This window comes from Melospiza georgiana, chromosome 17, assembly GCF_028018845.1.
Source record: "Melospiza georgiana isolate bMelGeo1 chromosome 17, bMelGeo1.pri, whole genome shotgun sequence".
NCBI classification, from domain to species: domain Eukaryota; kingdom Metazoa; phylum Chordata; class Aves; order Passeriformes; family Passerellidae; genus Melospiza; species Melospiza georgiana.
In genome coordinates this window covers 9,111,633-9,139,545 of record NC_080446.1, presented here as the reverse complement: position 1 = coordinate 9,139,545, position 27,913 = coordinate 9,111,633, and the positions used below count along the sequence as shown (strand labels likewise).

The window sequence follows — 27,913 nt, the reverse complement described above, 5'->3', positions numbered from 1 at the left end:
CCCTAATTTTTCACTTCTTCCCCCTCTTTCGCTTTCCCTCTCTCTTTTCACTTCTCCCTTCCCTTTTCCCATCTTTTTCCTCCTTTCGTTTTCTCCTGTCCTCTTTCTCCTTTTCCCCCCTTTCCATTCCTTTTCCTCTATCTTTCTCCCCTTTCTCCTTTCCGCCCGCTCCCCATAACGCAGTGACGCTGGCCGCGGGCCGTGCGGGGGTCCCTCCATGCACAGCGGGGTCCGGGGCTGGGTTCCTCCGTGTCCCCTCGCCGTCAGCCCCACAGTGTCCCTTCCCCCGTGTCGGTGTGGGGCAGTTCGCAGCCCCCGTGTCGGTGCGGGGCAGTTTGTAGCCCCGGGGTCGGTGCAGTTCGCAGCCGCGGGGTCGGTGCGGGGCAGGTCGCACCCCCGGTGTCGGTGCAGTTCGCAGCCGCGGGGTCGGTGTGGGGCAGTTCGCAGCCCCAGTGTCGGTGTGGGGCAGTTTGTAGCCCCGGGGTCGGTGTGGGGCAGTTCGCAGCCGCGGTGTCGGTGCGGGGCAGGTCGCAGCCGCGGTGTCGGTGCGGGGCAGTTCGCACCCCCGGGGTCGGTGTGGGGCAGGTCGCACCCCCGGTGTCGGTGCAGTTCGCACCCCCGGGGTCGGTGCGGGGCAGTTCGCAGCCCCGGTGTCGGTGCAGTTCGCAGCCCCGGTGTCGGTGTGGGGCAGTTTGTAGCCCCAGGGTCGGTGCGGGGCAGTTCGCACCCCCGGTGTCGGTGTGGGGCAGTTTGTAGCCCCAGGGTCGGTGTGGGGCAGTTCGCAGCCCCGGGGTCGGTGCGGGGCAGGTCGCACCCCCGGTGTCGGTGCGGGGCAGGTCGCAGCCCCGGTGTCGGTGCGGGGCATTCCCGGCAGACCGGAGGCACCGCCCCGCTCCGCCCCGCGCCCAGCCGTCCCTATAAGGGCGGTGGCGGCGGCAGGGCGCGTTCAGAGCCCGCTCCGCTCGGTGTCGCCGCTGTCGCTCCGTGTGTCCCAGCCCAGCCATGCCGCTGCCCCGTGTTCCCCTGTGCGCCGCGCTGCTGCTCGGCCTCCTCCTGCAAGCCGCCGCCGCCGAGTCGGTGAGTCCGGCCGGGCCCTGAGGGTCGGGGGGAAAGGGGAGGGTCTGTCCCGGCAGCGAAGGGCTCCCGGTGCCCAGAGGGGTGGGTGACCCTTGGGTGTCGCGCCCCGCTCGGTGGCAGCCCGAGAGCCGGTGCCCCCGCTGCCCCCCGGGGCGGTCTGCCCTTCTCCGGGGAAAAGGAAGGGTGAGCGAAGTACGGCCATGGGGCCGTTCCCGGTCTTCCTCCGGTTCCCTTGGCTCGGGCGCTGCTTCCTCCGGCAGATGCCGAGGCAGCCCCGCGGTCCCCGTTGTCGCCGTGCCCGGTGGGTGCCCCCGCGCTGTCCCCGCTCGGCCGTGCCCGGTGGGTGCCCCGTTGTCGCCGTGCCCGGTGCCCCGCGGCTGTGCCGCCTCTCACGTATCCCGCTCTGCCCCGCTCAGGGTGCTGGGATTGCTCCCGGCTACCTGGTGGAAATGAGCCGCTCTCCATTACAGTTTTAATCTTCAACTTCTGGTCGTGAAAATCCTGTAATTCTTATTTTCTTGTGCGTATGGATGTGTTACAGTACCTGGATAGGCTTTCCAGCCTTACCTGAGTTTGGTGGTACTGGTACCTGATGTTTTTTTCTGTCTATCAAACCTTCCTCGCGTCCACATGGGAGTGAAAAGCGATGCATTACTGTGGAGGGTTTCAAAATCTCTTAAACGTACAAAGAGGGGAAACATTTGGATGTTCTTCAGTCCGGCACATGTGGGGTCTCCGTGGTGAATCGGAGGTCTGGGCATTCTGGCCTCCCTGCTGTTTGTTTGTTTTTGTGTGTGACCATCTTGCTGATAGTGCAATCGGGGCGGATTCCTCTGGTAGTGTGAAAGAGCTGCTGAGATTAAGGTAACTGCAGGAGATCAGGGATTCCCAAAGTAGATTTAATCATCCACATTGGATTGTTTTGGACTGATGGCTGGGTGGGCCGATCAGAACTGATAAGGTTTTGCTGGGGGGTTGCTGATCGTGGAGCAGGAATCTCCCACAGAGAGCATCTGTAGTAATTGTCAGCTACTCTCTAAAACCAAGCAGCCCAAATCCACTTTACTCTAATCTGGTGTGTTTATCCCGGCCATTAAGCACGTGAATCGGTCGTTTGGGAACTGGCCCAAACTAGTAGGGCAAACCTTTGGGGCAGACAGCATCTGGAAGTTGCACTGACCATGTTTGGTATGAAATGCAACTTGGTGTCCCTGGGGACTGGACTGGTCTGCCAGCATCGAGTTTCTACAAAGACAACAAATTTTGCACAGATGTGGTCTGTAAATACTTATATAGAATTTACGTGGAATATTTATCCGTGTCTTTTAAGCTACCTAAGATTGAGTGCATGCTTGAGAAGTAACACTGGCCTACTATAAAGCCTAATCCAAACAAATTGTTTGGGTTACAGGGGAGGAGACAAGGATGACACACGGTTTGGGAGAGTTCTGCTGGCACTCCTCCCATATTTTTTTTTTTAATAGCACTGCCAAAACGTGCAGGGCTGCACAGCATGTGGCTCTTGGTTTTTCTGTGCGGGCAGGGTGAGGACAGGTAGCTGTTTCTTAACAAGATGGGGATTGTATTTCTTGTGCTTATGTAAGAGCATGGACGTTGGGAGTGAATCGGTGCTTGAATATTTCCCCACGCCTGTACAAACAAAAGTGCCTTGGCTCTTTTCCCCTTGAGCAGCTTTCTGGTGTAAATGGGATTTCTCCGTGTGAAGCAATCCTGGATGTGTAAGAGGGTGGGGAGTATGACTGAAGTGCCTCAGTGTGACGTGGGAGCCCAGGCTGTGGGTGGGTGGGTTGTGTTACAACAGCCCCGCAGCTTTGTGTGAGAACATTGCCTTCTTCCCCTGGTGCCTGATGTCCCCAGGTGGTCCCCAGCCCTCTCTGCCTGAGTGCCTTGGAAAGCAGAGGATGCGTGGGCAGGATGCTCCCCTCTGTGCTGTGCAGGGATGGGCTTCCTGCAGAAGATGCTTGAGTGGGGATGCACAGAAAGTCACCAATGCATCCAAGATGTGGGATCGGTGGAGTTAACAAAAGATGTGAGGTCTGCCTTGCTTGGGCAGAGTGGCTGAGCTTTCCCTGTGCATTTGGCCTCCAGCAGTGCCCCTGGCAGCACAGGAGGGGAGCAGGGGGTGTTGTCCCATGGGGTGAGAGTGTTCCCTCTGCTGCAGGCTCGGGCTCTGCTCAGTTTCCTGGGCTGCAGAAGGGCTCAGCAGGGCTGGAGCAGTGCTAGTGGGCTGCAGGCTTGCTGCAGTTGTCCTACTTTAGTGCCTTGAACTCTGCAGAAAAAGTCTTCGTGCAGCACCAAATCGTGTTTGTGTGTCCTCAGCAGTGCAGAGGAGCGCAAATCCAACCCAGAAGCTGCTGGCAGAGGATTGCTGAGGGAGAGGTGGGGGAGGCTTCGTGCTGTTTGTGGGCTCTGTTTGCTGGTCTAAAGCAATCATGCTCAGAGGCCTCCTGATTGGCAAAGCTGGTGTCTTGTTGATGATAGCTGTGTTTGGAAAGTAGTGCAGCATTATTAATGTTAAAACCGGTTTGGCTTGTCCTGCTGCCATTGATCCCCGAGGCCTGTTCTTTCTGCTCTTTGCCCAGTTTCTCATCTGTCCCTCCCAATCAAATCAAGACATTGCTATCTGCGTGGTTTACTTTATTTTACCTTTACTTGCCATGCTCACATTTAGAGCAAATCTCTGCTTTGCTTCAGTCTCCCTAAAACACAGAGCAGCAAAATGACAGAGTCTGAAGCAATGTCCCTCAGCCCTGAAGGGGAAGGAGCTCATGACTTTTGGAAGTCAAACCTATAGTTGTTGGGATGAAATGACTGTTATGTGTAGGAAAAAAACAGCTCCTTTAGCACCCTGTACTTTCTTGAACTGCATGCACAACTCCTGGGGTGAGGTGGGACCATGCAGGGCTGCTGGGTCCCTGCACTGCTGAGCACCTTGGATGATGTGGGGGTTCCATGGGTAGGAGCAGTCACCCTGCAGCACTTGGGGCACAGTCAGGGGAACAGCACTGCTGCCCAGCTCTCATCTGTCCCCCTGCTGCCAGCTCCCATGCTGCAGAGTGCTTTCCTGTGCTTCAGAGCTTTCCCGAACATCTTACGCAAGAGGCGAATTGGGGCTGAACTTGGTGCTTTTCAGAGTTGTGATAGCTGAGGCTCATTCACCCTGGGAAGTAAAGGCTGTCAGCCAACCTGATTGCTCTCTTTCCTGCCCCTCTGGTTGCTCTCTGTCGAGGCACTTGGAGATTCTGCATCCAGTCCAGCAACAGGGAAGATGTTTTTCCTATGTGTCTTCCCCTCTTCCTTCCCTTCCAAGCCTCTCCTAATGGCTGTACTATTGCCTTGAGCTGTTTGAATGGCTTGGGGAGGCCATTTGCTCTCAAATACCTGAACTAGAGCCTAATGTGACCTTGCCATGATTTTCCTATAGTGCCTTTTCAAAATGTGTGTATCCCACTTCCACCACAAGCTGGAAGCTGCTAACCTGACATTCCCATTGATGCTGGTGGGGAAGGGGGCACAGTGGCTTGCTGCTCAGCATGCAGGCTTCAGCACAGCTCCTACAGCTACTTTTCCTTCTCTTTTGACTCCTACAGCTACTTTTCCACCCTTTAGGTGCTGCTAAATGCTCTGTTAGAAATATCCCGGTTGCTTGAATCCCCTTGACTATAAGTTACCCCTAAGTTGTGCTGTATTTTGTAAGTTGTTTTCCCTCAAATGAATGGATTGATGGACTTAGGTTTAAAGGCTTTTTTTTTGATTAGTGATAGTATCTCTACCTGTAAGGGTGGCATGGTAGCTGTGGTTCCACAGTCTGCCATGTAAATTACTTGGGATGACTTGATGAAGTAGTCATGGCTCTGTGATCCCGCAGAGCTCCCCAGCTATCACTTGGGCCAGACTAAACTCAGCGTCCATCCTTCAAAACACTTCCTAGCTCTTGAGTTCACATTTATCCTCTTGAGCCTGCTCTTAGGTCTTGCAGCTGCATTCTCCCCCTGTGCTCAGTACATCCTGTTCCTTTATGCCCTGTAACAACAGCCGGGCTGTGCTGCCTTTGCAGCCTCAGAGGAGAAGCTGATGCAGTTGAAGCACTACAGAGGCGAGGGGACGAGCCCTGCACACGCCTGACCTCGGGGCTGCTGCTGAGGAGCATGTGTGGCTGTTTGTTTGAGACTCGCTGGAATGCAAATGCTCCAGATTAAGGATTCAAATGATTTGCACTAGAATGAGACTCTTGTGATGAGACCGGGCTTGGTGGCTCTGAATAGACAGGGCAGCCTAGTTAAAGAGTTGCACTTGTAATAAGCCTCTGCTCCGAGGGGCTGTAAAAGATCCTACCCTAATGAGCAGTTAGGGCTGTGCTGCTGGGTTGGTTCAGACTTAGTTTTTTGTATTTAAGCGTGTGCCTGAATGTTTGTCCAGTAAATGCTGCTGGTCCGAGGACCAGCTCTGCTGCCCTGACTTGCAGCAGTCATGCTCTGACTCAGGTTTCTGGCACTTGGCTTGGCATCCCGGCTCCGGGGACACTGCTGTCACCTGTGAGTAACGGCCCTGGCCCCTTACCCAAAGCAGTGACTCAGACTTCTGAGCAGAGGTGGATCTCTTCTGGGGCTGGAAAAGGGGCTGACAGGCAAAACTGGTGCTGCTGCTTGGCACCCGGTCTGTGCTGCCCTTGGCACCGAGCTGCTGCCTCCTGTTTAATCTGGTTGTGGCTTTGGTGGGCAGAAAAGCTGTCGGGCTCTGCCGTGTGACTGCTGCCAGCAGCTGAGTTGGGTTGGCAAGGACAGAGCAGAAAATGGAACTGTCTTGAGGAGCTGTAACTTGCTCTGGCAGTGCAGTGGTTCCTTCATTTTCAGGCAGATACTGTTGGAAACAAGAGCTGCATGGGAGACAGGAAAGCAGCAGTATTATCTGAAATGACTGAAAGCATTCAAAGCAAGCTAAAGGAGTGTAAAGTCTTAAAAGAGGGGGTTAAATACTTAATCCTGAATCTGGAGAAAATGTCAGCGTAGGAGGGGAAAGCATGCAATGCATAGCTGTGTCCCTCTCAGTTTCTGAAGGCTGGCTGACTTGCAAAGTGTGCTTCTTGTAAAAGTCTTTATTTTTGCTGGAAGTTTGCACTCTTGTCAGTTTTAGCCTTAAATCCTTTGAGGCTGAGACTCTGCTTGTGAAATGCCAAGAGGCTCTTGTTAGACAAATTATTGGGCCAACTTAAAAATCAAAGCAGTTAATTAAAATCTCAGGGAGACACTCCTTGGGGCAGGAAGGAGACTGGGAAGACCCATAGCACTGTTACCCAAGCAGCTGGGCTTATGTCAACCAAAACCACGGCTGCTCCTTGCTTAAACAAATCCTGTTCTGTCAGGGAAAGCAAGGCCTTCCATGGGAAGGATTTATCTCTTGATGTTGCTCTGCCTTAGCTGCTGAAGGGAAAAGGGTATCTTCACCATTGCTCCTCTAAAACTGTGCTGCTGTCCAACTTGAATACAGAGATGTGGCCTTGCCCCACTTACCTTGCTGTGAGGCTAACCCTGCCTCCTGCCCTTTAGCTGCTGCCACAGTCGAACTAGAGCAATGAAAGGCAAAGGTAATGTGTATTAGTGACTGTGAAAGTGCTTGGACTTGCACTGAAGTGGCCTGCACAGCACAGTAGCCAGAAATCTCTGTGCAGAAGGCAGAGTGACTGAGATGAGTATGGCTGGGAGGAGGGCACCAGGTGTGCTGCTGTGCTGGCCTGGAGAGGAGTGGAACCATAGGTGGAGGGACAGATCCTGCCTGCTGTGGTGCTAGGAGGGTGGCAGAAGCTGCTTTAATGGGCTAATGCCCTGCTTTAAAAACAGAGAAGCTCCTACTCTCCAAATGGAAATACAGTCCCTTACTGATGTCAGGAGCTTTTGCTTGGAAGATTCTGTTCCCCAGCGAGGTAAATATTTATTGCAATTCCTCAGTGTGCAGCGGAGCAGGGTCTGGAGCCAGGATCTTGCAGGAGACTGTTTGTGTGCGGGCTGTTCTTGGCGCTAATTCCGAATTTCCTGAGGCTGAGGACCAGGAGCAGGTCCTGCGTGTTGGTTGCTCCCAGACTCGCTCGTCCAGCCCGGCATGGCTCTGCAGGGGAAGGAGTGACCAAAACAACGCCTGGGTCTCTCTGCTCTGCCTCTGTGGCTGCACAGATGTGGTCAGCGAGGGCTGGAGAGCTGCTGCTGGTTGCTCACCCCATGCTCAGAGAGGGGAAGGAACCTGACAGGGAGTTCAGAGCCCTCAGAGGGAGGAAAATGCTTCTGGAAGTGACAGGTTTCCTGAACTGCAGCTGTATTATCCCCAACAGCACGTTCTGTGTCTGCTGCTCTCTGGGCCCAAGCCAAGCCAGAAGCAGGCAATGTCTTTGTGAAGGAACAAACCAAAAAATCCCCGCCGAGCCCCGTGCCCTGGAAACCCAGCCCGTGGTGCTGCAGCTAGCCAGGAAAATCCCTGCTGGTGAAATGTTTGTTTGTATAAATGCTCACTTGGGTATGGCTGATAGCGTAGCAGTGTCTCGAGTGCTTTGTGCCGATAACTTCCCCTGCTGCTGCTCTTTGCTGGCACCTCTGCTTTGAAATAGCATAACTGTGCTGCTGGCAGAGCTCGACAGCCTGGGCCAAGCCTGAATCTTTGGGCTGCTACTTCTGATTAGATTAAAATGGATGGTGGGAGGGGAAGCGTTTGTAGGCCGCAGCGTTGGGAATCGTGGCTGTACAAACAAGCTGAGATTAGCTGCATGGTGAGCTAGGGAGGAAGGGCACCCTTTGAAGTTGGGTGGCTGCCTGGCTGAGTTTTGCTAAGGCTCTGGCATGGGGGAGCAGAAAGATCCCAAAAGTGCACGTCAGAGATTTCTTGCAGAGTGGAAATTCTGCTTGTGTGCGTGTTCGGGGAAGCCTTGGGGTGTAGCTGGATTCTAGGAAAGGGCAGTGAGGGCGGGCTTCTTCCTGGCATGTGGGGGAAGTGGGACATGTGAGATCCCAAGTTTGAAGTGTCAGCATGAAAAGCCATCCTTGATGGAAAAGCTGCTTTGCTGGGGCATTTATATCCTTTTTTTCTTCCACAGACAAGGATAGAAACATTTATTCTAGACTAGGGCAACTCAGAGTGAGTTGTGAGCTGGAAAAATCATAAATTCCTTTTGTTAAGCTTGAACAGAATCTTTCCAGCTTCTTATATGAGTTCTGGATAGTGAAGCATATGAACTACTTATGATTAGGTTTGTAAATACCATTAAAAAAACTAATCTCTTTATGAACTAGGTGTGTATCATGGCCTGTGACCGGGAGAACCCTTCAGGGGCGTGAAATGTCTGTCACAGTTGTTTTCCTCTTGAGTCACATGAGAACTCCTGCTTTTTCCTCCTGTAGTTTTCCTCCAAACTTTCTTCATTTTGCTTCAGGCCAAGTGATGAAGACACAACCAAACTTTCTTCTTCCTCTAAGCTTTCTTCATTGGCTTCAGGGCAAGTGATGAAGACACAGCCATCTGCAACTGTCTGCAGAGCTTTATGTCCCTGAGCTGGAGTGGGGAGCAGTCATCTCCTTCCCACTCAGGTTTTAGAGTTGGGAATTGAGTGTGGAGCTGGGAACTGAGTGTTTTGAGCAGCTATTTTGCCACCATTGCAGTAAACATATCCCAGCATGTGCCTGTCTGGCAAAGGACTCAATCTTTATGGCTTTGCTCTTGGCTGATAGTCAGGCAAAAGCAGTTAAACAAGAGTTCATTCCTTTTTAATCTCTCTGTCCTCCTGCTCCTGCAGTGTGGTGTGGGCTGGAGGGAGCAGGCTGTGTGTCAGCAGGAGCAGCTCAAAGGTGGCTGAGGTTTGACTTTGTGAGTGCAAGGAGCCTATTTTGAGCAGGCAGGGCTGGGAGGGTTCATCCCTGCTGCAGGGGACAGGAGTGGCCCTGGGAGCCCGGGATTACTGTCACTGTCACGGGGATTATGGCTCTGCTGCCACATGAGCCCTGAGAGCTGCTCGTGGCCACAGGGCTTAAAGAATCACCCAGGGACTGACCAAGGGGGGAGAGGGATAGGGCTGGGATGGGGCTGGATGTGCCTTCTGCACGTGGGCTGTGCAGGGTGAGCACACTGGGAGGTGCAGACCTGCTTGGACAGGCACTGGGCTCACCTGGAACAAGGGATGCTCTAAGCAGCTCAGCAGTTCCCCGGCCTGCCTCGTGCTTCTGCTGTCTTATTGAGCAAAACCCTCTTTTTTGCTACTGAGAACAATTAAAAAGAGTTGTTTTCCCCTCTTTGGTGAGAGGCACAGACCGTGCAGTAGCTGCTGTGGGTGCTGGGGCTGCCTGCAAGCCCTGGGCTGCTCTCCACTCTGATTTCACCTTTCCTCACTGCTGTGGGTTTGCCTTTCTGGGTCATTGTGGTGGGAGTGCTGTCAGGGGAGATGTGCAAGGCTGGCCCTGCTCTAGGGCTGCCTGGGAAGTGTGGAGCAAAGGTGGTATTTAACTATGTCTGGAAGCCTCAGGTGAACCTGTCATGCAACTAAATGCAAACATAGCCTGGATGGGAGCTGTGTAACTTTTGTCCCTTGGCACAAAGGCCAGTGCAGGCCGTGTGTGCTGCAAGTTTTGTGGGACAGACTGACCAGGAATGGGTGGTAAAATGATACCTCCAGGCATGGTCACAAGGAGCTGGCACAAGTGGATTTTTTTTTATTATTTTACTGTGGCTGGTGTGTTTAGGGAGTTAGGTGTGACTTCAGTTGAAATGTTGATATTTGCTTTGCTCTCAGGACTAAACTGACTTCTGGGTGTTTATTTTCTTCTCCCTTACGTGGAGCTGAAGCATGAAGGGAGTGAAGGGTATTTTGTGGGGTAACACAGACCCTTCCCTTACCTGTGTGGAAGGAGCTGCCTCTGCTGGAAGCTCATGTCACTTCTAATAAGGTTTTTTAATGTTTATTAGATGGGAAGATAGAGCAGTCTTTGCCTGTTGTCACTGCACTCCTCCCTGCTGTGGAGATGAGCTCTGTCTGGCAGTTTCACCCTGATTTGAGCTGCCCTGTTTCCAATGCTGTGTGGCTCCTCTGCTTTTGGGGGAGCAGATGCTGGGGCATCAAGGGGGTGAGCTCACTCCTACCCCCTGCTCTTTCACATGCTTGGTGTGATCTTTAAAACCTTCCTGCTTTGTGGGCTCCTGCAAGAGCTGGGTGGAAGTATGGAAATCCCCTCTCTTGGGCTCTGTGGTTTGCAGGGCTCTTTGCATCCTTGCAGCTGCTCGTGTTGTTTAGGAGCCCTTCCTGATTATGCTGTGTGTTGTGGTGCTGGCAGGTGACACCTGTCTGTGACAGCACAGGGGCTGGGGAGGCTATTTTATTTTGTGGCTATTTTATTTTGTGGCTATTTTATTTTGTGTTTTGCTGCTTGCTGCTGTGAGATGAGGTGGTGATCCGTACCCTGACCCTGAGTGCAGAGCCTGAGAAGCCCTGGGCACACCTTACACCCACCTGTCCCTGCAGGGCACACAGGGTTAACAGGTCTGTGCCTCTGCCATCCCCCAGGCTGGCCCAGCTCCACGTGCCTTTGTCTAGGAAAGGTTGACTTTCACCTTGTTCCTGTTTACCCCCAGGTTTATGTACACAGTGCTGGGAAGGGAGGCCAGGAGCGAGCGCTGGGTCTCCATGCTGAAATTATAAACTTGATAAAGGGCTCTGTACACTGTGAGTACCCTGCAGGTCTGACTCCCTGTGCAGCTTGCTGGCTGTGACCCTTCAAAGGAGCTTTTAATGAACTCTGTGTTTGATCAGAGGCGAGGGACAGCTGTAAAAGCCAGTTCCATGTTTGGAAAACTTTGTCTCTGCCCCAAAACACCATTTGGGTTTTTTCAAAAGGGTTGCAAAGGCTGTGGTGAGGACATGTAGGCTGGGGCAGGTGAGCTGCCTGGGTTTGTTATTTCCCAGGACTTGCCAGTGGCTGGGGAAATTCACACATTGCACAGAAACTTTGCTCACTGCCTCAATAAATAGCTGATTTTGTTTTGAGAGGAGGTGAGTGCTCTTCTGGGGCTGCAAGGGAAAACCCCAGGAGCAGGAAAGGGGGTGGGATGGCGTGGGGTGGAGCACAGCAGGGCTGCCTGGGCTCCCAGGGGTGCTGTTCCTGTGTCTCCACTGAGCAAAGAGTGTCTGCCTTCATCCACTGGTGCAGCCTGTCTCAAACATCAGCCCTCTGTGCCCAGCTTTTCCAGGAATGGCTCTCACAGTTCACGTGCCTGACGTGCTGGCTGTCTGGCAGGGAATAAACTCTTATTTATTTATTTATTTTTGCCACTGGCAGGCAGGAAAAGCTTCAACTGTTTAATCTCCCTTCGTGCTTACTGGGGATAAAGCTGCTTAACATGAGGAAGAAATCCTTGAACTGGACTCCTGCAGGGAAGGTTGATTCCTGTACAGACCCCTCTTGGAGAGGAGCACATTGGTTGTAGGAGTGCATTTCAGCTGCCAGGGTGAGGTGGGGCTGCACAGGCTGGATTCCAGCGCAGGACAGCAGGTGGGGAAGGCAGGCTCAGAGCTGGCAGCTGCAGGAGGTGTTCAGCTGGATGTGCCAGGGGTGACTTGGCAAGTGCTGACCATCCTCCTGTGGTCATCTCAGAGCTTTTCCCACATCGTGCAAGCCAGAGGATGTACAGACACCTTCCGTGGTGCACCAGGCAGCAGAGCTGCAGGGAGCACTGTGTGCTCTTGTAAAAGGATGTGCTTCTTTAAACAACCCTCCAGGGAGCTCTTATGTGGCACTTGGGAAGGCCCAGAGCTGTGAGGGTGCCTGTGTGTGCCCTCTCACAGGTGTGTATGTGAGGAATGTGCCTGCCCCAGCCCTGCACTGCAGTGTTAACCCTTCCCAGCCTGCCGTGCCCCAGCTCCCAGGCAGGGCTGCTTCCTAGAAGGACCTGCCTTTAAACCTGGAGAGTAATTGTGCAGGTGCCCAGCAGCCCTTGGACTTCCCTGTTGGATGAACCTGTCATGTGAGGCCACTGCCCACAAGAAAAGTTTCCTGTATGGTTTGAGGAGTTCTTGGCGGCCTCCAGGAACTTCCCCATCCTTGCTCAAGAGGATGATGAAGAATGAGCTCAGGGAACGCTCCCATTTAATCTTATTTATGCTTGTGAGTCAGTAATTTCCTTGTTATGTGCCCTGCTGGTAAACACTGTGTGTGCTGATTTAAATAGGGGTTTTTGATAGGCAGCCCACAGCGTGCACTAATCACTGTGGCTGTGTGCCACCACTCAGCTCGTGGCTGGGCTGATCTGATAAGGCCACTGGGCTGTCCAGCCACCCCAGGGCTTAAACCTGGCTTTTCTTGAGCTGCCCTTGTTGGACATTGCTGCCTGTGACTCATGGTGAAGTACAGGGTGAGCTGGCGCTGGGGTGTGGCTCTGCACAGCTCTTGCCAACACCAATCTGTGCCTGGTGCAGGGCTTTTGGGATCTGCAGCAGATGTGCTCCCCAGCCCCAGGAATTGAGTTCTTCCTGCCCCTCCATGAAGTGGCCAGAAGCTGCCCTGGGAGCAGCTACTGCCTGCTGGCAGCAGCTTCCACTGCAGGGCTGGCTGAGGCTGGGTTTCACATATCTTGAAATTAATTTGTCTTGGAGCAAGTGATCCATAACGGCAGGAATGCCTGATTCCAGGCTGGGAGAGGATTCCTTCCAAGCTGCCTTTGCTCCCAGCCCCCTTCCCAGCACCTAGTGCCAGGCTTGGCATAGCAGGGAGAGAGGGTCTGGCCTCAGCACTTCATGCCCTCTGGGCTGTTCATCTGCTTGTCCTGTAGAGGGGTTGCTGGGGAAACTAAAAATGCCTCAATAAGCAAGGAAAAGCACATCCAGTGCTGCTGCTGCTGCTCCTGGTGCAAACTGAGAAACATCTTGTGCTTGTTTGTGGCCAGCCCTGTGTGCCAGTGGGCAGGGGGATGGGGCTGTGGGCAGGGGGATGGGGCTGGAATCGGGGCTGTGGGCAGGGGGATGGGGCTGGAATCGGGGCTGTGGGCAGGGGAATGGGGCTGGAATCAGGGCTGTGGGCAGAGGAAGCTGACACATGGCTCCTGGCTGATTGTTAGCCGTGGTTAGGGATCAATAGCTAGCGGATGTCATTCATCACCCCTCTGGGCTGTGGGATGGGCCACACCTGGCCAGGTGAGCAGGGGGTGACCCCAGGGCTCTGTGGTGCTGCCATCCAGCTCTGAGTGTCCCCAGCAGTCCCTGATCCTCCTCACCCCAGTGAGGCTGTAGCCTGGAAACTTTGCATTGAGAAAAACCCTCATGGAGTGCTCTTCTGGCTGGACAAAACCTTTGTCAAGGCTCCCCAAGCTGTCCTGTGAGGCCAGCACAGAAGAATGTTGTCAGCTTAGCCCCGAGCTAAGGGACCTGTCCATCTGCATTGTGCCTCTGGCCTGGGGCAAGGGGCTGAGCCCCCTCCTTGGTGGTGATTTCATGGCTCTGGAAGCATCTGGAGTCTGTGGGGTGGTGTTGAGCAACCCCAGAGCTCATACCTGTGGTACCCTCACTGGCCTGGCCCCAGGGCTGTGGGGTGAGGAGGAATACTTCTGGGGAGTTGCATAACTTTGGTGAGGGCAGGAGACTGGGGCTTGTGGCTCCTGGAAGGTCCAAGTGCAAATGAGCTCTGGTGTGCAAATTGCCCTTGTGGGCAAACAGCTGATATCTGGGAGGCTCTCCAGCTTTCCTGCTGTGACTGCACTCCTTGGGCCTTTGGATCCTGGAGATGTTTTATGGGTTTGTTTGTTTACATGCTTTTAAAGAAGGTGATGCAGGGGAAGCTCTTCCTTCAGGCGGGTCATTATTGATAGCAGTGCTCTTGAACTCAGCCTGTATTGCACTGCAGTTCAGCTGAACTCACAGAGCAGCTTTTAACCCTTGGCTGATAAAATAGCCTTGTTCTCCTATAAAGAGTGAGGGATTGCTTTGGCATGAAGCTGTGGTGCTATGCAAAAAACTGCCCTACACCCATCAGGCTTTTTCCCTGGGAATTACAATTCCCTCCTAACTCTCCCTTATCACAAGCTGAAGGTGCTGCTGTTCCAAATGCTTTGCCACAAACTCCTGACCAAGATCCTGTTGTGATATTTTCACCCTGTGTGTTTGGGTGAACCTCTTCAATGTGTAGCCCTCAGGAAATTCCCCTCCCAGCCTGGCTCTCACTTCTGTTCTGAGAAATTCTAGGGAAATTCAGCTGATAAAGATAATGCTTTTGACGGAGAGGAAATTCAGCATTTAATGGGTTTTTTTTTTCTGGTGGAAGTGATATGCTCAGGCCCTGAACCTTCTGTGAAACGCTTCTGGAGAGTTGTTTCATATTTAACATGTGTTTAACATGTCTCCACCCCCATTTTTACAGGTGAGGGAAACTGAAACCATGAATGCTGGATGGCTGGACTACCCTGCATCTGGGGACCTGCCAGATGATGAAGACATTGGTGAATTCAGGCCTCACTTAACCTCTGATGGGTTAGATATAGATGAGACATCTGGGTCAGGAGGTGAGTGGCGGAGTGGATCTCCCTCAGCAGCTGCTGTGGAATTTCTTTCAGCACCAGCCCTTGAGTGATGGGCTAAATCACAGCCAGAGCTGCAGAGACAGCACAGTGCCAGGTGGAGATGAAAACTGTGACTCCAGTCACTCAGATGAGAACAGTGAGAGTTGTGGTGCTGTGATGTTGAATCACTCAGGGAGGACAGATGGAGTCCAGCCAAGCTTGTCTTGCTGCAAATAAAAAAGCCTTGTGCTGGCTGGATCTTTTTCCTGTTGAACTCCAAAGAACTGCTGAGAAACTTTAAAAAAAAATAATCTATTGTTGAGGCAGTGTTAAAAGGCTTAAAGTTAATGTCTCAGTTGAGGCCAAACAAGGTAAAGGAGTAACTGGTGTTCAAGTGAACTCTCTGTGACATGCAAAGCTCCCTGCCCAAACCAGTTTCTGTAGCTCTGTGTCCCTTTATGTGAACATTTGTTCTCTAAAAGCAAAAGAACAAATGCTGCAATCGGTGCCTGGCGTGTCTGGGCAGATCTGGAGGTTTGGTGGAGGATCCTGTAGGGGTGGGTGGTGGGAGCAGTGCCCTCCATTGGCATCACCTGGGGAGCTGTGGCAGACCTGCTCTGCAGGGCCAATGGGTCCAGCCTCAGATCCCTCCCCGTGGAGAGGTGTTGGCTTCAAGATTTCACCTCGTGGTCTTGTGCAATCCAAGCCATTCAGTGATCAATAGTGCTAGGAGATAAGGGGGAATTGTAGAGGACAAGAGTCCTAATATGTGCAGTTGCTGGTATTGCAGGAAGTGTCTGAATCCTGTAAAAACAACATGTAATGAGGCCAAACCTTGAGAGCCCTTTCTATTTTTTTTGCCCCTTCTGCAGACTACCCAGACTCTGAAGATGGCTTGTATCTGACCACCATGGATACCCCTCTGGTAGGTATTACTCAGTGTGTCTTTAAGCAGCATGTAGCTCCCCTGGTCTGTCTGTGAAACCTTCTGAGCACCCTCCTGCCCTGCAGGACGTGGCATCAAGACAAATCCACCTGCATGAGCAGGCACAGAGTGTTTGTAATGCTCTGAGCAAACTTTGCATTCCCTGCACACCCTCCTGGTTTCAGCTGTGGGCAGGCTGGGTGCTGCTTGCTGATGGGTGTGGTTTGTCTGTGTTCTCTAGATATCTGACAACTATATCCCTGGAGATACTGGCAGAAAGATAGAAGGTGAGAAGGAAAACACAATGGTGGACAATGAAATCATTCCAGACAAAGCTGTACCTCTGGAGGAGAACCTGTCCAACAAGATCTCCATGGCAAGCACGGCCAACAGCAGCATCTTTGAGAGAACAGAAGTCCTTACAGGTAATACTCCACCTTGAACGGGTAAATCATTAATAATGAAAATCAGAATGGCTTCTGTTGTTCCCTGTTTCTCTGGGGAGCAGCTCCCTGGGGAATGAGCTGCTTTACCATGAGTGGCTGCCTGCAGCAGGGTGGCTCTGCCTCCCAGAGCCTGCTGCTGCCTTTGCTGGGATAAACAGCTCATTTTTGAGCCTGCCAGCTGACTGCTGGCTTGACTCATGTGGCAGCTGCTCTGCACCCAGGTACTGCCTCTACAAGAGGTGTCTCTGGCCATAAAGCAGTGACATCAGTTTCATATCAAGCACAGGCATTTTCCTTCCAACCTCTGCCCAAGTTCTGCCTTTTCTGGGCTTTGCCAGGAGCCAAGCAGCCCCTCTAAGGGGTTCCAGCTGTAGGAATCTGAGTACCAATGTCCAGAGCAAAACCAAGTGAGTGCCTTCCCCTCAGTGTGTGGGACAGGTGTGTCCCCAGCACATTGCTGCTTCAAGCACTTGGCCTGATGGCCCAGGTACAAACCCAAACCCTTTGTGCTGATCTGCAGCCATCCTCCCAGTCAGAGAAGAGATGGGAAGAGTGGATTGCAAAACCATTTAGCAAAGAAGCTGATTTAGTGCAAGCAATAGGTGTCACAACAAGGAATAAACTTGAGTGACTGTTGTGGCCATGCTTGGTGTGAGGAGAGAGGAAATCTTGGTGGTGTTTTGCAGGTTTGTGGGTTTTGGCTATTGAGGTTTTCTGATTTTGTTTTTTTTTCCTTTTTTTGAGGGAAGTGGTGTTGGTAATTAGGTGTTGATGAATTGAAATACAGTCCCCAGGGTGTGCTCCCACAGGTTGCTAACAAAGCATTCAGATTGGAGCTGTACCATTTTTCTGTGGGTTGTGGTGGGGCTTTTTTGGGTGGTGGGTTTTTTTTTTGTTTGTTTGTTGTTTTTTTGTTTGTTTTTGTTTGTTTTTTTTTTTTTTGGTAGGTATTTTTGTGGTCTTTTTGAGGGTTTTTTTGGGGTTTTTTTTGTTTGGTTGGTTTTTTTGGGGGGTTGGGTTTTTTTTTTTGTTTTGTCTCTATACAAGGAGAACATCTTTTGTCATCAACATTTCTTTTTTGGACTGAACTGGAAGATTAGCTCAAACTGGTTAGTGTGGAACATGTGATTATTCTGTGGCTGGACTGGGAGCCCTCCTGGCCTTCCCCAGTAACATCTGCTGTTGCAGACAGTGCCAGCACAGGCCGTGACAGGCACACGGACCCTGTCTGAGGCTGCTGCTCTTGGAGCTGTGGTGGTTTGGGGCTGTCCAGGCTCATTCCTGTCTCTTTCCTCCCCAGCTCTCATCGCAGGAGGAGCAGTGGGTCTCCTGTTTGCCATCTTCCTGATCCTGCTCTTGGTCTACCGCATGAAGAAAAAGGACGAGGGCAGTTACGACCTGGGCAAGAAACCCATCTACAAGAAGGCCCCCACAAATGAGTTCTATGCCTAAAGCTCAGCAGCACCTTGTGCCCATCAAGGGACAAGCAGACTGTACTGAAACACTGTGCCCTCAGATGAGATGTGGTGAACAAATGTTTTTTTTTTTTTTTATTTTTTGGATTGAATTTCAAAGTGACTTTGAGAAAAAACAAACTTCCTTCGTGACCCTTCCCATCCCACTCAGCTAACAAGGGCCCAATGAAATACAAAGAGTCTGAAAAAAAAACCTCAGTGTATTTTTTTTTCCATAAGTTAGCATAAAAAGAGTAAAGATGCCAAATTTTCTGCTTGGTTTTTATGGAGGGTATATAAACACAAACCAGACTGTATGGAAGCAAACACCATGTGTTTGCATCCTGCGTGCTGTCCTGGGATTGGCTGCTTCCATAGAAGATGGCTTTTTTTTTTTTTTATATATAAATCTTGCTACTAGATGTCTTGCAGCAGGCTGTTGATGTGAAGCATTTTTGTGGAGAACTATTTATGAATCTCTTACACTACAGATAATGTTGCCTTATCAGGGAGCAAAAGGCCCACGAGGGCTCCATATCCCTGAATGCCATAAAGGGCCTATGGGAATGTCCTCCCCAGGAGATTTCTGTCTTTTCCTGTTGGCCCCAGGCAAGGGTCATTAGTCGATGAAATCAGGACAGCCAGTTGTGTTTGGCTATGGCAACACCCTTTCCTTGCCTTCAGTCTCTTACCTTTTTTTAAGGACGGCTTGTAGGATTTTTTTTATAACAAAATTTTAAAGAAAATAGCCTAATGTTTATATAAAGTTTGTAGAAATTGTTTTGAAATAATAATAAAAAAATAATCTACTTTTTTAATTTCCTCAGATTTATTTTTTCAATCCCTTTGTGTTTCCTTTGGCCGGGCATTTCTCTAGAGATGCTGTTTTATATGATTCCTATTCTGAACTGAAGCAGAGTTAGTTACAGAGTGTTACAGGTTTCTTCTAGTTCTACAGCAGCTACTATAGAGGGTAAAGATATTTATGGTTTTCTCATAACTTTTCTAGGATTTTTTAAAATAAAATAGAATTATTTATAGTTTCTGAAATGGCTGCTTTCTCATTTGGTAACTTTTATCCTTTTTATGTAAAACACTAATATAATGAGTCTCTGTGAAAACTATTTAAGCTTTATTCTGTGAATTTCAATTACAAATTCAAGGCAATAACTTCTGTATGCAAAGTTGGATGCATAAATATGATTGAAGTAGGGAAAAGACAGGAGTAATCCTAGGCTGTAATATATTTCAATCAGTCCTATAGAGCTATATATTATATATTTTACTGAGATATATACAGATGAGAATGAAAAGGCTGGAGTTAATTCTTCAGCAGCCTTATGGTGTGGTGTGTAAGAGGCTTTTTGATCTTGTTTGTGCTGCTGTTTGTCCAACGTCTTGTGTGGAGCACCAGGGGCTTGGGAAGGAGCCTGGGGCATCCATGGCTGTGTCCGGATGTGCAGGGCTGGATGCACAGAGTCAGAGCAGAGATCCCCACCTCCAGCTGCCCTTGGGAGCTTCAGTGTGGAGGTGACAACTTTCTGTCCCCTGTGGTGCTGTGCCAAGCCCTGCTTCAGGGCAGGCTGGGTCTGAGCTCTGCATCTCCCACTGGGAAGCACTGAGCTTTCACAGGGCTCTGAGCTCTGAACTCCCCTGTTCTGGATCTCTAACATCCCCTGTTTAACCTCCCCTGAGGGTGGGAGCAGCCCCCAGTCCCCAGAGCAGAGGGTGATGTGTGCCTGGTGCCAGGAAGGTGTTACAGAACCATGAGCAAGCTGGGTCCTCCTGCATCTCCCAGTCTGACGTGGTGTGAGACGAAAATCTGTGCGTGGCTCCCCAGACTGAGCACCTGAGCAGGCAGCACTGAGCCGGGCAGTTGCAAAGGCTGCTTGGAAATCTTCATAGCTCCGGAAAGCTCCTTCCTGAGGCTTTGCTGTGGGCTTGAGGCCAAATCCAGAGAGGAGATAGACTAAAATGTGTCCCCTTGTCGGGGTGAGGCAGGAATGTGTGTTGAGACATCAGGGCAGAGGAGAGATCCTCCTCTGGGTGACTCAGTCCCAGTATGAGTGTTTTTGGGAAACTGGGGGCTCTGGGAGGCTCTCAAAGCTGCACAGAGTTCACAGGAGGCTGGAAAGGAGAGGGAGGGCTGTACTGCCTGTGGACAGCACTGCCAGGCAGGCAGGAGCTGTGGCTGCTTCTCGGGATATTCACATTCTCTTGTGTAATTGCTCTTGGGGATTTTCCACTGTTACTGGTTTTGTTGTTTTTTTGTTTTTTTGTTTGGTTTTTTTTTTCCCCTCAAATAAATGGTACTTTCTAAAACTGTCTCTTTGGACTGTTTCTGATCTGAAATTACTTTTGGGAGCCGGATAACTGGGAGCTAAATGTTTGTGTAACTGCTTGGTTACTGCAGGGGGAGGCAGGCTGGGACCTGGCCTGCAGCTCAAAGGGGCTTTGTCAGCAGCTCCTGAGCTGCCTGCAGTGCTCAGCCATGCAGGATTCCCAGAGCAGCAGCAGCCCTGGCCTCTGGAGCTGCTCAGGTGAAGCAGGCACAGCACAGAGCCATGGGGTGAGTGTCCTGCTTGTGATCAGTTCTGTGATGGCATTCTGAGAGTGCTGTCCCCTTGTGATCAGGAGGGGCAGAGGGAGGTTGAAGGCACATCCCCTGTGCCTGTCCCCTGAAATGAAAGCAGTGCACTGGATGTTTTGCTTAATCAAGTTTCAAGCCAACCCTGTTTAACCAATGCAGGGTGCAGAGCTGATCAGCTGCTCTGGGAGCAAGTCCACAGTGATTTCGTGTTGTTTGGGGTTAAACAGCTGCACTTTCAGGCAGGAGGAATCTGCTAGCAGTTCATCCAAGCCCCCCTGCTCTGCCAGCTTGCTGCTCTCAATGGACAGGGCTCACCTCTCCCCGGCGGGTGGGAGAGCAGGGGCTGCTCACTGGGAACAGTGTGAGGCTCCTCACAAGTGCGGCATTTAAATGGATTATCATCCTCGAGAAAATCTAATTCCCTTCTCCCCGGTGGGAATTCCTGCTCCAGGTGCTTTGGATTAGCACGGACAGAGGAAACAAATTGGGACTGGCACTCAGGGTGAGGGAGCAGCACGTGCTCCTCTGCTCCTTGCTGCCTGCCCTGTGCCAGGTGTGCTCTCAGGTGCTCTGGGAGTCTCCTGCAGTGCCAGGAAAAGCAGAGCCCTGTGCTCCCAGGGCCCTGCAGTGCCCATGGGAGCTGCTGTTTGTCAGCACATGGCTGACGTACCCTGCCAGCTCCGTGTTCTCCTGCCTCTGACAGCTTCTTGGAAGTGCTGCTGCTTGGAACAACCTACGTTTGTCACTTTTTGTTGGTTTTTTTTTTTATTTAGCTTTTCCCTTTCTTTCTCTCCTGGGCTTCGTCTCTTGGTTGCAAGAATGCTGTGTACTTTCCAAAACTGCCCTCGCTCAGCGTAGAAGTGCCTTGTTTTTGCAAAGCAATCTGGACGGGCAGCCTGCAAATCCCCAGAGCTCCAGCCTGGCTGCCTGCCTGTCCTTGCAGAGCCCCAGCTCCTGAGATGGATTTGTCACCATTCCCTCCATCTGCCTTCCTGCCCTTCCAGCCAGCCTGCCTGTACCTGGTTGTGTGCTGAGAGGCACCAGCACTGTGACAATTCCTGGTCTTCATCTCTGACCTCACAGATGGCACTTTTGGTTTTTTTTCTTAGTGCTACTCTGGTTTAAAACCAAAAGGCTGAGGATCTTTATCTGGCTTCAAAATAGCTGGAACCCTCCCAGGTACTGATGTGATTGAGCAGCCAGGGAAGATCTGTCATTCCCAAATGCTCCCTGAATGAGGGACATGGAGGAGCTGCAAAATTAGGTGTAACCTTGCTGACCTTTATGGCTTCCAGGGGGCTTTGAGGTGATGTTTGTGGGTGTTCGAGCCCCTTGTTTAGCAGTGTGAGCTGAGGCACTGGGCTGTGTGCCAAAGGTGCCAAAATGGCTCACAGCAGTGATGTGCTGGTGATTGTGTCTGTTCCCAACACCTGGAACCTGCAGAGTCTGGGAGGGCACAATTCCTGCGGCCTGGAGCTGTGGTGTTTGCCATGAGCATCCCATGACCCTCCCCAGCCCCCTGGGTGCTGAGCCAGGTGCTCAGCTGGGCTCCCTGTGGCACGACACCATGACACCCCCTGCCCCCCCCCCCCCAATATCCCGGTTCCCCCCCATCATCTTGACTACTCCAGTTATCCCGGTTCTGCTCCCCCTGCCCCATTATCCCTGTTTCCCCCCTTTATCCGCCTCCCCTCGTTATCCTGGTTGCCCCCGTTATCTCGGTTCTATTATCCCGGCTCTGCCTGTTATCACGGTTCCCTCCTTATCCCTGTCCCCCCATTATCCCGGCTCCCCCCGTTATCCCGTTCCCCCCCCGTTATGCTGGTTCCCCCCGTTATCCCTCCCCATTATCCCGGTTCCCCCCGTTATCCCTCCCCGTTATCCCTGTCCCCCCCCCCCCCCCCGTTATCCCAGTGCCCCCTGTTATCCCGGCTCCCCCCGTTATCCCTGTTCCCCTCCCGTTATCCCGGTTCCCCTCCGTTATCCCTGTCCCCCCCCGTGATCCCGGTTCCCCGTTATCCCAGTTCCCCCGTTATCCCGCTCCCCTGTTATCCCTTTTCCTCCTGTTATCCCAGTTCCCCCTCCGTTATCCCGGTTCCCCCGTGATCCCGGGTCTTCCCCGTTATCCCTTTTCCCCCCGTTATCCCTGTTCCCCCCCGTCATCCCGATCCCCCTCGTTATCCCCTTTTCCACGTTATCCCCGTTCCCCCCTGTTATGCCGGTTCCCCCGTTATCCCTCCCCGTTATCCCGCTTCTCCCCCGTTATCCCGTCCCGCTCCCCGCGTGTCTGCTGCCGCCTCCTGGGCACGCCCGGTACTGCAGGGCCCCTGCCCCCGGCTCTGCCCCGCTCCCGCTGCCTCCCACCGCCGAGGGCACCTTTAGGGACCTTGCCCCGGCTCCCAAAGCCAAGGGCACCTTTAGGGACCTTCCTGCTGCCTCCCACAGCCGAGGGCACCTTTAAGGGCCTTCCTGCTGGCTCCCAAACCTAAGGGCACCTTTAAGAACCTTCCTGCTGCCGTCCACCGCCAAGGGCTCCTTTAGGGGGCTTCCTGCTGGCTCCCACAGCCAAGAGCATCTTTTAGGGGCCGTCTCTGCTGGTTACAGGCTGCCCGATCTGCCCCGCTGTGGGTGGGAATTCTGTGATCTCACTAATGGTGGTGAATCCTGCTGGATACAGGAGTTTGTCCTTTCCTGTTTTCTTTTTTCCCCTTTCCTCCCTTCTTGCCCCCCTTTTTTCCCCCCCTCTGCCTTCTCCCCTGCCCCATTCCGCCCGTGGGGTTGCTCATGGGCAGGGATGGATACAAGTCCCATGGATGTCCCCATGGATTTCCCTTTATGTCCCCATGGATGTCCCCATAGCTCTGTGAAGGTCCTGGGTGCTGGGGGTGTCCCCATGGATGTCCCCATAGCTCTGTGAAGGTCCTGGGTGCTGGGGGTGTCCCCATGGATGTCCCCATAGCTCTGTGAAGGTCCTGGGTGCTGGGGATGTCCCCAGTGCCAAAGGCACTGCCTGACCTGCGGGCCCTGCCCTTGCTGCCACAGTGTCACCCTGCCAGCCCTGGGTAGGGCGGTGCCTTGGGGCATTTTGCCCAGTATTGGAGGGAAAAGATCTGGTTTATACTCCCAGGCTGGTTATTCTGGGGAAGTGGGGGGTGCAGGAGCTGGTCTGGCTGCTTGAGGCACATGGAGGGGAACAATGGAGCCACTGTGCAGCCTCAGGCCCGGCTCCGTCAGAAAGGTCCAGCGAGGGGTTTTCAGCACGTTCCTATTCCGCTGCTCAGGTATAATTACACAGGGGAACAAAGAGCCCTTCAAACCCCCCAGCACAGCCCGGGGCTGTGGGCACACAACACGTGTTGGTGCTCAGCAGGGTGTGAGGGGACAGTGACCATGCACACCCACAAAAACAGCCCAGGGGGATGGTGACACTGGGCAGGGCTTAAGAACAAACCCTGGGTGCATCCCCAGCTTCCTTGGGAGCCACAGCTGCAGTGGGGAGGCTCCTCTCGCACAGCCACACTCCTGGTGAGCACCCCAAGGCAGAGAGCAAAGAGAAAATCCCACCCTGCTCTTGGCACCCACCCTGCTCTTGCTGTTCATTTATGAAGTGCCTTTCCTTCTGCCTCTGGCCAAATCTGCTGCAGAAGCAAGGGGCATCAGTGGGACAGCTGAGGCTTCACCCCTAAGCTGTCCCAGCCCACACCAGCCAGGGCAGGAGGTTTGGTTTAGCAGGGCGTGGGGCAGGGGGTTCTTGCAGGCAGCACCACCACGCAGCCGGGTGCCAGTGTGCTCCATGCATGGCTGTCACAGACATCTTCTATGGAAAATCCTTTCCTTGGGATTTTTCCTCCTGAGAAGCTGAGAGGCCTCAGGAACAAAATGTAAACATTGATTATCTGCTGCTGTGGAATGCAACAGGTGGAGCTGTGATTGGCCCATGTTGGATGTTTGTAATTAATGGCCAATCACAGTGAGCACAGAGAGTCCAAGCCACAAACCTTTGTTATCATTCCTTCCTATTCTATTCTTAGCTAGCCTTCTGGTGAAATCCTTTCTTCTATTCTTTTAGTATAGTTTTAATGTAATATATATAATAAAATAATAAATCAGCCTTCTGAAACATGGAGTCAGATCCTCGCCCCTTCCCTCATTCTGGGACCCCTGTGAACACTGTCACACATGGCACTGCACGGTCCTGCCTGCTCCTCACAGTGCTCTGGGCAAAGCCATGGGTCCTGCCAAGCCCCACAGCCTTGGGGCTGTGCATGGGCACCCAGGGGTGCTGCTCAGCCCCTCCATTGGCAGCTCCACTGGTGCCTAATCCCCCCTCGCCTCACGGGGAGGGAGCTGAGTCCAGTCCTTTCCTCCTCAGTGCTGATCTGTGACTGCCTGCCTGCTCTGCACCCCAATTCCTGCAGCAGTGCATGGAAATCAGGGCCGTGCTTTCAAGCCCAGTTGTTTATTTAAGCTGTTTACAAAGTGACTTTCCTTCCCTAGTGAATCCTGAGAAAACTATGCCTGTGTTCCTTTTGAGAGCAGGATGAAAGGAGACTGCCAGTGCTCTGCCCCCCTCACTGGATCCCCAAAGCCCCTAGCAGTGCTGCAGCGTGGGGCTGACCACAGGGAGCTGTGCCAGCACTGACCCCACCCTAGAGAGGCCATCAAACCCCAGCTCCAGCCTTGGGGACACTGCTGGCCCCTGGGACACTGCTGGCCGCTGGGCTTGGTCCTTCCCTCAGTTGCAGGGAGCCCAGAGCTTGACAGGAATTAGCTTGTTTTCAGCTTGCTTTTAGGCAAAATACCCAAAACCACTGACAAAAAGCAAGCCTAATTTTCCACAGGCTTTTTGGCTGCATGGGCAGGGCTGAGTGCCCAGGGCTCTGGGCACAGAAGCGTGGCAGTCTCAGGGCTAATAACACCCACTCCTGGCACTGCTGGTGCCACAAGCACCCACGGGTGTCTAACTCTGTCCTTGCTGCTGTTTGAGTTTATTTCAGAGCCTGGCCAGCAGGGCCACACGCCTGAGCAGTTCCTGATGTGCTTGAAGCCTCTTGAGCAGGTAATTGTAATTCCTCAGCAACCCAGCTTGGCTTATTTTGGCCCCAGCATAGTTTTGCATCCTGAGGCCCAGCTGGGTAATTTATAGCTCTGTCATGAAAAAGGATAAAATCAGCACAGGGTTTCTGGGCACTGTGCAGATCTATGGCCCTGTGTGCTGGGGCAGGGAGTGCCCTTGGAGGGATGCTCAGGGACCCCACTGGGGTGTGTGGGCAGTGCTGGCACCAGCCTTGCTAGGAGAGGGATTTTTTGCCTTGTGGTGCAGTGACTGGCCCTGTGGGAGGATAGAATGTGAGAAAATAAAGATAGTGCAGAAGGTAATCTCACCCCTGAGGAGTTGCAGCTGTACTGATCACCAAAGATTAGGAACAGGCCTGCCCTTGATAGGCCACAGCTGAGACTAGTAAGGAAGAGTGCTACAAAAGAGTGGGTTAGCTGGTCCAGGAGAGAGTTGGAGTTTTTGGCTGTGAAGAGAGATGGAGTTTGTTGCTTGTGCTGTGAAGAGATTTGGTGTTTGTTGGCTGTATTGTGCAGAAGAAGTCAGTGCTGCAAGGAGATGTCCATGAGAAATCACTGAGAATGTATGGAACTTTTGAAATACGATGACAACATGGCCCCTTGGTTCAGTCTGGCTGGCTGAGTCCCTTTTGTGCCCTGGGCACCAACACCTTGGGGGCAGCTTTCAATAAGAGGTTTCTCCCTGCTCCCTTCCCCTGGCTGATGGGCAGAGCAGCATTCCCACATCCCCTGCTCCTGAGGGCCAGGATTGCAGATATTTACACTGAACAGGGTGGGCTGTGGGCCCCTGGCCCTCCTGGAGGCTGTGCCTGGGCTGTGGGGGCTCAGAGCAGGGGAGGCAGGCCGCTCTCAGTGAGTGTCTGCTGCTCATCCTGGTGCACATTCCCTGCTGATGCTGGCCTACACTCTGTGCTTCCCACAGGGGATGGACAGAACCTGGAGAACTGCCACGTTCCTGTCAGGGAGGTGACCAAGTCACGGCACAGCAGAGGAACCTGCCCTGGGGCTGTCCTTGCTGAGGCAAACACCCCTGGTACAGAACAGCCCCACTTTTTACAGCTCCCCCTTCACCCACCCCTTGCACTCAGGGGTTGTAAATCCCCTGCTTTAACAGAGTTTTTCTGGTTTTCCTGCAGGTGTGGTTACAAATTGTCCTGCAGGCAATCCAGCCCAGCTGCCACCTCAGTGCCAGGAGCAGTGCCACCAGCTGGGCTGAGTGAGCAGGGAAGGGACAGTGCCCACCCTCCACTGTCCCACAGCTGCCCTCCCTTTTCTGAAAAGCACCCAACCAGCCCACTGCTGGGTGATGTGGGGCAAAATGCAGCGCAGGGGCTGTTCAGAAAGCAGCCAAACCCTTTGATTTGGACAGAAGATGTTCCCCGGAGGTGGCCGGAGGTGCCCAGCGTGTGTCCCGGGCTGTCCCGAGCCCCGGGCACGATGGGCAGTCACTGTGATCACCGGGCTGGCTTCACTAGATGGCAGCAGCTTCTTCCAAACAGCTCAGTGACACAGCCCGGGCAGGGAGGGAGGCACCAACACGGGCTGAGCGCTCCTCTGGGATGATGTGTCACGGCGGGAAAGCCAGGATTTCATTTTCTTCTTGATGTTTTTAAAGGGAATGCTCTGCTCTGGGACCTGAAGTGACTGCTCGATGTGGTGGGGCTGGTGAAAGCAGGGGATCCCCATCGCCTTCGAGCCTCACCATCACTGGAGGTGCTAATGCTACACCACATCCTACAGATGAATTATCCCCTGCATCCCTAAAACATTCGATGCTTTTCCTAAATCCAGCTCTTGGAGCCATATAACGGTGTTTTCACGCCCGATTTTATGTCCAGCCGTGTTTCTGCTGCCTGGGGACGGGCAGAAGCTGCAGATCCCCATCGCCTTCCAGCCTCACCATCACCTGGGGATGCTCCTGTCACACCACATCCTACACATGAATTATCCCGTGCATCCTTCAAGCATTCGATGCTTTTCCTAAATCCAGCTCTTGGAGCCATGTAAAGGTGTTTTCATGCCCGTGTTCCTGGCTGCCTGGCAGAGCTCAGAGCAGCGCTGTCAGACGGGCAGCACAGAGCCAGGGCCGGCGGACGGGCCGCGCTCCCTGCCCGGACACACGCTGCGTTATTGTGGGATCCGGCAGAGACATTCCCGAGTGAGAACACGCAACTGCCTGCCTGGCTCCTGTCCGAGACATTTGTGTTAATCAGCGATTATGCAAATAAACAGCTCTGCCACGCTCCCGGCTCCCGGCGCGATGCGAGCATCTGTTCCTGTGGCAGGCGAGTGTCCCCTGCAGGAGCTGCCGGCTCCTCGTCCCCAGCGTGGGACCCGCTGTGAAAAGCAGATTGAAGGCAGGCAGAGGCCGGTGGGGAAGGCAGGAGCCCCGGGAGGCTCCCCCAGCCCGCCCTGCCACCTCTCCCCTTTCCCCATGTGGCTTGAATTACTGCGGCTGTTTGCTCAATCCATCAGGCTGCAAGAATGAGCCACTCAGAGCTTTCTTGGCCTCTCCATCCAGCAAAGTGCTGTAAACATAACAAGGCAGGCTTGTTCCAAGCCCCTGAAGTCAAGAAGCAGCGTTCCTCTTGCCCTTTGGTGCTAAATATAACCCAGGATGCTTTCCATTCATAAAATGTGAATTAATGCCCTGGCCTGTGAGGGTGGAGAACGGGCTGAGGAGCTGAGGGCTCTGGATACTCCTGATGCAGGCAGCAACCAAAGGCTTCAGCCCATCCTTGCACAGCCCTCCAGCCCTCCACTGAGCAGATGGGGGAGGAAATGCTGTTGGGGGAAATGTGGGGGATCCTCT

At 52.9% G+C, this 27,913-nt stretch overlaps 1 protein-coding gene across 1 annotated transcript; it reads left to right on the top strand.

Moving 5' to 3' along the window:
* Positions 1-964: 964 nt before the first annotated feature.
* Positions 965-19,760, top strand: SDC4 (syndecan 4). Its single transcript, XM_058036191.1, has 5 exons — positions 965-1,077; positions 14,472-14,613; positions 15,483-15,535; positions 15,777-15,960; positions 17,282-19,760. The coding sequence occupies exons 1-5, from the start codon at positions 1,003-1,005 to the stop codon at positions 17,431-17,433; spliced, it is 606 nt and encodes a 201-aa protein (XP_057892174.1). The 5' UTR covers positions 965-1,002; the 3' UTR covers positions 17,434-19,760.
* The last annotated feature ends 8,153 nt before the right edge of the window (positions 19,761-27,913 follow it).

What these genes read in the sequence shown, in the direction of transcription:
- SDC4 (XM_058036191.1), top strand. Translation starts at nt 1,003, where the DNA reads ATGCCGCTGCCCCGTGTTCCCCTGTGCGCCGCGCTGCTGCTCGGCCTC. An exon ending in AAGCCGCCGCCGCCGAGTCG is followed by an intron (nt 1,078 to 14,471) that starts GTGAGTCCGGCC and finishes CCATTTTTACAG; the next exon opens with GTGAGGGAAACTGAAACCAT. An exon ending in CCACCATGGATACCCCTCTG is followed by an intron (nt 15,536 to 15,776) that starts GTAGGTATTACT and finishes TGTGTTCTCTAG; the next exon opens with ATATCTGACAACTATATCCC.